Genomic DNA, 10,819 nt, shown 5'->3' with positions numbered 1-10,819 from the left:
CCTCCCCCCTTCCTCTCTCTCTCTATATTTTTTTCAGCTCTATTTTCAGCTAGCCCAGCTACTACTAACCTACCACCACCAACCACCACCACTGCTACTACTGCTGCTACTACTACTCCTCCACCTTCGCCCCCCCTCCTCTGTCCCTCTTGTCCCTCTTGTCCAACCACCAACCACTCAAACCGACTCGACCGACTCAACCCTCCATGGCCCGAAGACGACGCCCACCGAGGCACGACAAACACGATCAAAACGTCAAAAATCGCACAAATCTAAGACAGCCACCGTCACATCTCCCCTTCCCTCCCATCAACGACGTTGCCATTGACATTGACGATACTTCTACTGCTGCTCTTGCTGCTACGGCTGCTACTGCTGCTACTGCTGCTACTGCTGCTACTGGCGCTACTAGTACTGCTAGTAACACCGCCTCCTCCAATCATCGTATCCTACCTCAGTCCCCTCCACCACACAGTATCCGAAGCAGAACCTCTTCTAGTGTCGATACCGCCAGTGAGCGCGACACTAGCGAGAGCTCCCGCTCCCGCTCCCACACGGCCATGACGAGCGTCTACAACACGGACGATGACGATGAAGAAGACCATGCCATGGCTCTCGACCATCTCCCGACAATGACCCCCGCGGCAAAGGGCCAACACGACCACCCTCTCGACCTCGCTGTCGACTCCACCGCAGACCACGACCCGGAAGACGATGTCATGCAGGATGTCATCGAGGCAGACGACCCATGTGAGGAGGAGGAGGAGGACGACGACGACACAGACCTCCAATCCATATACACACATACCCACGCCGCTGCTGCCGCCCAGAACTACCCGCCCGTCGCCAGGACCTATCGCACCGAAACGCCGTACCTGACGACTGAGTCGCTAGCAGGGAATTCAGATCTGTGAGTAGTCGTGCCCTAGTATTGTCGCGGACGACAAGGCGAGAGGAGGATGGCGAGGAAGCGCTCTCTGGGACCGCTCTGCTGACAAAGAAACCCCCCACTCCCCTCCCCTGACCTCACAGAGCGGCCTCAACCCGCTCCCTATGGGCGCAGGACCTCGATTACCGCGAGATCCACGACCGCCTGTACTGCCGTGAGTGGTTCATGCCCATCGATGAGATCGAGCAGCTGCGGCTGTCGCTCAACCACCAGGTGTTCCTGCACGTGCTGCACGGCGAGCACACGACGGTCAAGCTGGACAATCCGCAGCACATACTGGACGTGGGCACGGGCACGGGCGAGTGGGCCATCAAGATGGCCGAGACCTTCCCCGACTGCGAGGTGGTGGGGACCGACATTGCGGCCGTGGCCGAGACGAGCAGTGTGCCGATGAACGTCTTCTTCGAGATCGAGGACGCCGAGGAGTGGGACCGCAGCCCAGACCTGTACGACCTGATCCACCTGCGCACCATGATGGGCGCCTTCCGCGACTGGCGCTACATCTACGAGTGCGCCTACTACTCCCTCAAGCCGGGCGGGTGGATCGAGCTGCAGGACTTCGACGCCACCGAGAGCGAGATGCGCTTCGCCCAGCAGTTCTCCCCGGACTCGGCCATCCACCGGCTCTTCGAGGACCTCGAGATCGCCGCCGACAGGTCTGGCCGTCGACGGGGCCCCGCCTACCTGGACCCCCACCTCTTCATGGACGCCGGCTTCGTCGACGTCCGCGTGACGGAGTACCAGATACCCATCTCCGTCGCCGAGAAGTCGGCCGGCAAGATCTGGCTCATCTCCTGCCTCGACTCCCTCGAGGCCGGGTGCCTGCGCCTGCTGACCGAACAGATGGGCTGGGACCCGGACGAGTGCAAGATTGCCTGCGAGTCGGTCGCCAGGGAGATGGCCGAGCTGGCCAAGGACCCGGCCAAGTCGGAGGGTCTGGTCGTCAAGGCCGTCGTCATCGTCGCCAGGAAACCCGAAGATGCGCCGGAGTCTACGGGTCCCCCGCCGCAGATGAGGGACAGGTCCAGGTCCGCATCTCTCTCTACGGGGGTGCATCGCGAGTGTCCTCACCCTCATCCGCACTCTCACTCTCCCGATTCGGAATCAGAGTCGGATCAGCGACCGGTCACGAGTACACGGCGACCAGAGAGCACCGCTGCTACTGCTGCTCCTCTATTACCTGCCGATCCTGCCGCTACTGCCACCACCCTACCGGGAGATGACGGATGAATCAGAAGGTTGTTCCTCTCTTCTCTCTCTCTCTCTCTCTCTCTCTCTCTCTCTCTCTCTCTCTCTCTTCTTTTTCTTTTTCTTCCCTCATCCTTCCTTTACTTCTTTTTTTTTTCCTCCCATCTTTTTCTATTTCACCTTCCTCTTCTCTTCTCTTCTCCTTCGCATCACCTTTCATTCCTTCCCTCCCGTCATCTTCCCTTCTTTCCATGTGTGTACCAGGCACGAATACTTTTCTTTTCCGTATACATCTTCACTACATATATTGCTCACCCCAAAAGTCATGATTCCAGGGGGGGGGGGGATACAACAATGGTTTCAGCACATTATGGGCGTTTTTTCTCTTTTCGGGTGGCGGCGTTTCTCTCGTTTTGCCTTTCTTCTCCTTGAACTCTTCACACTCTTGTTCTTATATCCTGTCCCTTTCTGGGTCTGAGTTTTTTTTTTTTTTTTAAAAAAAAAAAGGAAGAACAGTCACTAGAATCCGGGTGTTTCTCTTTTTCTATAGAAGAACAAAGATTCCCTCTTCTTCTTGGAGTACCATTTTTCCCTTCTTCTTTTTCATAGAGGCATACTAGCGTCTCGTTTTTTACACACATATACACTCTCTATTTATGCCACGGTGAATACGTTTAAGCACGCAAGTAAAGACGAGGTGGTGAAGATGCGAATACGATGAAACAATCATATAATAGTGAAAGAACTAGCATGGACAGTATAGCAAAGGGAAGGTGATATCATGATGGAAGGACCAAAAAAAATTCAAATGAGAACAAATCAGAAAGAAAGGGAGAAGATGTGGGTTTTTTTTTTTCTATGTCATGAACTGTGATGACGTTGATCTTGTAAGCTCGGGGCGTCGTCTGTGCAGATTACATACTCGTATAAGCTCTCTGTGCTGTAGGTGCTGTAGGCTGTAGGCTGTAGGCTGTAATTACAGTAGCTCTCTCCGCCTACCCTACCTGTGGGAACAGTGGGCTGCGTACCTGTCCCGCCCAACCCCAACCTCCAGCACTCCGACTCCGTCACGAGTACAACGCCCGCTCTTTTGCAGTCTTCTACTCTTCAGCGGCGCTGCGACGACAGCAAAACAAACGCATATACGAACCGGACGAAGAGGGACGACGGAGTACCAGGAAAATATCGACAACATAAACACCCGCTCGACGCAGGGGTCGACAGGAGGAGAAGGAGGAGCTTGTGCCAACGCCCTCATAACCCATCCGTCCTCCCCCTCTCACGCCCAAGCATAGCGACGAGGAGGGCAAGACAGGAGTCAACAGAGGGAAAGGAGGGTCGAAAATAGATGGGGGGAAACAGAGGGGAGAGAAAAAAGACAAGGGAAAGAAGACCGAGGAAGAGATGGCCTTGGACCTGAGCGAAGGCTTCGTCCCGGCCAACGGCGGCGTATCCGACCTAGAAGACCTGCCCATCTTCACCGTCGAGCGCGTACAGCTTCAATTCTCGGTGGCGGCGGGCTTCTCGGCCGCCCAGGTGGCCAACAACGTCATCGTCCTTGCCTTGACCAACGGGCGCATCCTGCGCATCGACCTCAACCGACCCGAGGACATTGACGACATCGACCTCCCCCGGTCGGGCAAGTCGGCGTCATCGACAGATCACCAAGGTGGAGCCGGAGGTGGAGTCATCCGCCGCATGTTCCTCGATCCCACGGCCTCTCACCTGATCGTCTGCACCGTCTCCGGGGAGAACTACTACCTTCACTCGCAGTCCAGGCAGCCGCGTCCGCTGAGCAGGCTGCGCGGCGTGCCGATCGAGAGCGTGGCGTGGAACCCGGAGCTGCCCACGGCGTCGACGCGCGAGATACTCCTCGGCGCTGCGGACGGCAACATCTACGAGGCCAGCATCGAGACGTCGACCGACTTCTACAAGAAGGAGGTGAAGCAGCTCAAGAATCTGCACCGCTTGCCGGACGGCCCCGTTACGGGGCTGTGGGTGGATAATCTGCCCGGGGGCAGCGGCGGCGACGTCCGGAGGAGGGTCCTCATCGCCACGCATGGACGGCTGTTCCATCTTTCGGGCAAGGTTGGCCCGTCGCGCGACGGGTCAGGGTCGATATACACTCGCCTATTTGAGGGGGAGCAGCCTGTTGTTCACGAGCTGTCGCGGTCATCGTCGTCGTCGTCGTCGACTGCGGCTGCCGGACACTCGTCCTCGCTCGCTGTGTCTCCCGACCCCCCGGTTGATGCTGACGATGCTCGCGGCTCGCATCCGCTCGAGCGCGCGTACGCGTGGCTCACCGCCCAGGGCGTCTTTCACGGGAAGCTCCTTCTCGGTGCGGCGGAGGACGGCAGCAGCGGGAACGGCAGCGACAACCTGGGTGCCAGGGTCTTTTCCGAGTCCAAGATGCTGCCTCGGGCGCAGATTGTCGCGCCTGAAGGGCCGGAGAGACGCGGCGGCGGCGGCAGGACGGCCCCCCCGTCGGAGGCCATCGAGGCCATCGCCCTGACGCAGTGGCACATGATCAGCCTGGTGGGGGGGAGGGTGGTGGCGACCAACCGGCTGACGGGCCAGGTGGTCTCGGAGCACGACGTGCTGGGCGCGGGCCAGCAGACGGTCGGCTTCTCGGTGGACCTGCAGAAGAACACGTTCTGGCTGTTCACGTCGGATGAGATCTTCGAGATTGTCGTGCGCGACGAGGACCGCAACATCTGGGAGATCTTGATGAAGCAGCGCCAGTTCGAGCCGGCGCTGCGGCACGCGCGCACCCAGTCGCAGAAGGAGACGGTGGCCGCCGCCTACGGGGACCACCTGGCCGGGGGCGGGCACTGGGGCGAGGCGGCCGTCGTGTACGGCCGGAGCAACAAGCCGTTCGAGGACATCGCACTCGGCATCATGGACAGCGGCCAGCCCGACGCGCTGCGGCGCTTCCTCCTCACCAGGCTGGCGGCCACGTCCAAGTCGTCGGTCATGCAGCGCATGATGCTGGCCGGGTGGCTGGTGGAGGTGTTCATGGCCAAGCTCAACTCCCTCGACGACGCCATCGGCATCGGCGCGCAGGCCGAGATGGCGGCGGCGCCCGGCGGCGCGGGCGGCAGCAACGGCAACAGCAGCAACGAGTCGCGCAAGCTCCTGGGCCAGGTCCGGGGCGAGTTCCGGGAATTCGTCACGCGGTACAGGGCAGACCTGGACGTGCGGACGGCCTACGACGTCATCAGCAGCCACGGGCGCGAGGAGGAGCTCCTGTACTTTGCCGACGCGGTGGGCGACTACAACTACGTGCTGTCGTACTGGGTGCAGCGGGAGCGGTGGGCGGAGGCGCTCGGGGTGCTCAAGCGGCAGACGGACCGCGACGTCTTCTACCGGTACAGCAGCGTGCTCATGACGCACGTGCCGCAGGAGACGGTCGAGGTGCTGATGCGGCACCCGGACCTGGAGCCGCGCAGGCTCATCCCGGCGCTGCTGGAGTACAACGCTGCCTTCTCGGGCGGGCCGACGTCGCAGAACCAGGCGATCCGCTACCTCAACTACCTCGTGTACCAGGTCGACAGCCGGGACCCGGCGGTGCACAACACGCTCGTGTCAATGTACGCGTCGCACCCGTCGCGGGACGAGTCCGGCCTGCTGTCGTACCTGCAAGCGCAGGGCGACAACGACAGCAGCAACGCCAACGCCAACGTCAACGCCAAAGGCGGCGGCGGTGGCGGCCCCGACGTACGTTACGACCCGGACTTTGCGCTGCGCCTGTGCATCCAGCACCACCGCACGCTGTCGTGCGTGCACATCTACACGAGCATGGGGCAGTACCTCCAGGCGGTGGACCTGGCCCTGTCGCACAACGAGGTGGACCTGGCGGCGGTGATAGCGGACCGGCCGACGTCGAACCCGACGCTGCGGAAGCGGCTGTGGCTGGCGGTGGCGCGCAAGGTGATATCGCAGACGGGCGACGGGATCCGCACGGCCATCGAGTTCGCGGGCCGGTGCGAGCTGATCCGGATCGAGGACCTGATACCCTTCTTCCCCGACTTTGTGGTGATTGACGACTTCAAGGAGGAGATCTGCTCGGCGCTGGAGGAGTACAGCCGGAGCATCGACCGGCTGAGGCGCGACATGGACGAGTCGTCGGCCACGGCGGCCAACATCAAGCTCGACATCGCGGCGCTGGACCACCGGTACGCCCTGGTGACGCCGGGGGAGAGGTGCTACGCCTGCGGGCTGCCGCTGGTCAGCAGGCAGTTCTTCGTCTTCCCCTGCCAGCACTCGTTCCACTCGGACTGCCTGGGCAAGAGGGTGCTCGAGCAGTCGGGCGTGGCCAAGTCGTCGAGGATGAGGGATCTGCAGATGCAGATTCACAGGGGGACCGTGACGCAGGGGGACAAGAGGGATGCTGTCGTTGCCGAGCTGGATTCCCTGGTTGCATCTGCTTGGTAAGTTTTTTTTTTTTTTTTTTTTTTTTCTACTTTTACTTTTTTTTTTTTTAACCTTGTCATCTTCTCTGTCCCTTCTCTTCTCACTCTTTCCTTTCTCCATTCACCCTTCTTTTCCCTCTCTTTTCTTCTCTCTTTTCCTCCTCCTGATCATAGATGCTGACTACTACTCACAGCATCCTCTGCTCTGATCTCGCCATCAAGAGAATCGACGAACCGTTCATCACCAGCAATGACAATCTCGAAGAATGGACTGTCTAAGGGACCCTGAGAAGCGTTGTTCTTCAGACTTTTTCAGAGCTGTCCGAGCACCGTTTATAATATGTAGATAGATATACCTGCTGCATTCGAGTTGGGAGTTGAATGATTTTACGTCATTCCATCTCACAAGTATACGAGTAACGATCAATGAGATCATAGTCGGACATTTGATAGTGGCGCCATAAAGAGAGTTTATACACCGGAAAAAATTTTATTCTTTGTCTTTATTTTTCTCTTGAAAAAAAAAAAAAATTGAAAAAAAAAGACTTGGCTATTTATCAGGGGATCTATGCGGTTCCATCATGATCCTTGCTCGGTCTGACACGTACGGAGTACGTATCACAAAGTATCATTACTGTTTGTACAGACACTAGCAAATGCCGCATAATGGTTATTCCGGTCCGGACCTCAGCCTCAGGCCTCTAGGCAAACCTCATCAGATCGGGGATCTGTCTACGGCCTCACCTCTCCCCCCTCCTTAGCTAGATAGATAGAATAAGTAAGATCAGTACAACTGCCGCGGCTCTTCCTTTGAAGGGCCTAACGCATCTGTATTGTCTACATGACCCTCACACGCGTATGAGAACGGTACCAACAATTACTCAAGCCAGGTATTATCCGTACTGACATGTAGATTATCACAGACGACTCGTACCAGATGACTCCTACCCATAATACGGAGGGAGGTAGCTGCGTACGGGCACAATACATAGCCACAGAAGAGCTGACTAATGATAATAGGAGCAGGCTGCCTCTCTAGTTTGGGGCTTCGCACAGCCACGATCCGAGACTCTGCATACAGCTCAGTACGTACAAATGATATACTAATAATACTCCGTACTGTTGGTACGCATATGTACATGTACGTACCCGTACGCTCTGAAAAGAGTAAATACGGGGTAGGATAAATACCTGTGGATATTTCTATTAGCCTGTGCAGATAATATCACAATCTGACACAGAACCAGAACCGCCCGGCGGCCTGACAAGAGGGTCGGATCGACGGCATTGGCGGCCAACATTCGAGACATGAGGCAGAACGAGGCTTCTCCTTGGCACGGTGAATGTTTCCGGGGGCATGCTATTCCCTAACGCTTCACGGCAAACCTCTGCCGATTTTCTCGTTCCGTTTCCCCCCAGTGCTCCGTCTCGTTCTCCGTCTCAGCGCTCACGGGAGAGAGAGAACAGGAGAGTTTCCCATCCATTCACTGCAAGCATCCTCCAGAGTTGGCGGCTGCCCACCCATTCACGAGGTCGACATCTCGTCGACCCGGAACCGGTTGACCGACTTGGGTCGCGAAAAGCAGCACCCTGTCACATGAGATAAAAGGAGGCCGCGCGTCTCAGAAATGCACGAATGAGTACGAGTATTTTGTCATATCACTTGTAGGCTGTACCTCCGTATTAGCACTTGGGGAGGGGAGGGGTTCTTTTTTTTTTTTAAAAAAAAAAAAAAAAGATCGCTGCCACGACGATGACGAATACTGGTGGAACCAACCACCCCCCCCCCCTCCTCTTTCTCTCTCTCCTTGCCTTTAGTCCTTTACACACACAACCCACACATAGTACGACTACGTATGACCCCTACGCATTATGCCTCTTCGGCCTCGAATAGCAAACCACACGCTGGGTGCCGTACATGCGAGTTAGTGCCTGCAAACAGGCCCCGGCCCTACGGTGGCCGGTCAGGGTAAGGGTAAAGGGGTACTCACGGTATCGCGGCACGCCCACGTAACGCTGCTTCCCCCCCCCAATGAGACGTTGAGGGTCGCGATGGCAAACCTATCGTGGCCATCAGAGTCTAGGGAAGACGCGGCCACCCATCCCTAGTTCGGAGAGAAGGATAATACGACTCACGAGTCAAGGAAGGGGGGGTGGATATATTGTTCCCGCTGTCGTCGTCGTCGTCCTCCTCTTCCTCGTCCCCCTCCCCTGCGACGACAACCGATGATCCCGAACCCGGCAAGACAAGGGTTCCACATTGTCAGAATAGTATCCTGTCTCTGATCATTTCAAGCTAGATAAAGGCCTTGTCTTCTCCTTCCCCATTCAGGAAACCTTTCTTTTTTTTTCTTCCCCTTCTCTTCCTCCTACTTAATCATTCCTTCTTCGTTCCAAATATATATATCACATCGAGCCAGAACCATCTGATAGACGCCCGAGAGGTCTTGGTAACTTGCAGCCAAGAGACTTGTAATACCCGACGTCATCATCAACAACAACATCGACAACAACTACAGCTACAACTACAGCTACCAAAGGCTATAAACACACACACACAAATACGATGCGCTCCTCTTGTATACTGGCAGCCTCATCGCTGCTGCTATCCACGGCTGGAGCCATCAACCTCCGCGAACGTGGACAGGATGCCCCTCGCGTCGTCAAGTTTGACCTGGAGCGTAACGAGATCGAGGACCGGGTGGCTCATGACCGGAACAGGTACCGCAAGCGTGACTCTGTGCAGGCCACTCTGGACAACCAAGTATGTTCACACGCATACACACACATGCACACACACACACACACACACACACACGCATACATACATATACACACATACATACATACATATCCGTACCGAACCAGGGACCATGACTAACACCGACCAACTGTAGAAAGCGCTGTATACCCTCAACATGACGATCGGCACGCCCAAGCAGAGCTTCCGGGTCGACATCGACACGGGCAGCAGCGACCTGTGGGTCAACGCGGCGTCCTCGACGCTGTGCGAGCGCAGGACGGACCCGTGCGCGTCGGGTGGGTCGTACAGCGTCAACGCCTCGTCGACCTACAGCTTCGTGCGGGACGACTTCAACATCACGTACGTGGACGGGTCGGGTGCGGCCGGCGACTACGCGACCGACACGGTGGACGTGGGCGGGACCGTGATCAAGGCCCTGCAGTTCGGCATCGGCTACGAGAGCACGTCGACCAACAACATCATGGGCATCGGCTACCGGACCAACGAGGCGCAGGCCGCCAACCTGGGCATGACCCCTTACGAGAACGTCCCGGCCCGGCTGGTGTCGGACGGCGTCATCGCCTCGACGGCCTACAGCCTCTACCTCGACGACCTGGACGCCAGCACGGGCAGCCTGCTCTTCGGCGGCGTGGACCGGTCGCAGTACACGGGGGAGCTGGTGACGCTGCCGATCCAGAGCGTCGGCACCGACAGCGACGGCCAGCCCGTCTTCCGCGAGTTCTGGCTCACCCTCAGCCAGCTCGACCTGGCCGGCAGCACCGTGGCCGAGGACATGGGGCTCGCCGTCCTGCTCGACTCGGGCAGCTCCCTGACCTACCTGCCGGACGAGCTCACGGCCGCCATCTACGACGCCGTCGGCGCCCAGTACGACTCCCAGGCCGGCCTGGCCGTCGTCGAGTGCGCCCTGGCCAGGCAGTCGGCCAACCTGACCTTCCACTTCGACAAGCCCGCCGTCGTCAGCGTCCCCATCGACGAGCTCGTCATCTCCTCCACCTCGGAGTCGTCGGCCGACACGGCCGAGAACCAGATCTGCACCTTTGGCATCGCCCCCTCGGGCTCGTCCTCGTCCGTCCTGGGCGACACCTTCCTCCGCAGCGCCTACGTCGTCTTCGACCTGGACAACAACGAGATCTCCCTGGCCCAGAGCAACTTTGACGCCACCGACAGCGACATCGTCGAGATCGGCTCCGGCGCTGACGCCGTCCCCTCCGCCACCGACGCGAGCGAGTCCATCGCCGCCACCCTCGGTCTGCCCTCCGAGGCCCAGGCCACCGGCACCATGAACATCACTACCGGGAACAGCCTCAACGATACCGACGACGGTGACAGCGCTGCCGGTATCCTCGCCGCTGCACCTGTCGCTGCTACCGTCGTGTCGGTTGTCGCTTGCGGGATCGTCGCCTTTCTGATCTAATAGAGGTCTTAAAAATATATATATAATATATATAATATATATATATATATATATATATATATATATGTATCATCGAGTTTGATTCTTCAGTC

At 57.9% G+C, this 10,819-nt stretch overlaps 3 protein-coding genes across 3 annotated transcripts; all 3 read left to right on the top strand.

Moving 5' to 3' along the window:
* Positions 1–560: 560 nt before the first annotated feature.
* Positions 561–2,466, top strand: GMORB2_6769 (Methyltransferase domain; the record flags this gene model as incomplete). Its single annotated transcript, XM_035468737.1, has 3 exons — positions 561–910; positions 1,033–1,999; positions 2,461–2,466. The coding sequence occupies 3 exons, from the start codon at positions 561–563 to the stop codon at positions 2,464–2,466; spliced, it is 1,323 nt and encodes a 440-aa protein (XP_035321871.1).
* A 1,075-nt stretch (positions 2,467–3,541) lies between these two features.
* GMORB2_6768 (vacuolar protein sorting-associated protein 18) lies at positions 3,542–6,828 on the top strand (the record flags this gene model as incomplete). Its single annotated transcript, XM_035468736.1, has 2 exons — positions 3,542–6,567; positions 6,744–6,828. The coding sequence occupies 2 exons, from the start codon at positions 3,542–3,544 to the stop codon at positions 6,826–6,828; spliced, it is 3,111 nt and encodes a 1,036-aa protein (XP_035321870.1).
* A 2,287-nt stretch (positions 6,829–9,115) lies between these two features.
* GMORB2_6767 (Eukaryotic aspartyl protease) lies at positions 9,116–10,727 on the top strand (the record flags this gene model as incomplete). Its single annotated transcript, XM_035468735.1, has 2 exons — positions 9,116–9,313; positions 9,447–10,727. The coding sequence occupies 2 exons, from the start codon at positions 9,116–9,118 to the stop codon at positions 10,725–10,727; spliced, it is 1,479 nt and encodes a 492-aa protein (XP_035321869.1).
* Positions 10,728–10,819: the final 92 nt, after the last annotated feature.

This window comes from Geosmithia morbida (assembly GCF_012550715.1).
Source record: "Geosmithia morbida isolate 1262 chromosome Unknown scaffold_6, whole genome shotgun sequence".
NCBI classification, from domain to species: Eukaryota; Fungi; Ascomycota; class Sordariomycetes; order Hypocreales; family Bionectriaceae; genus Geosmithia; species Geosmithia morbida.
Note: the sequence above shows the minus strand (reverse complement) of the source record. Positions and strands in the feature narration are given on the sequence as shown.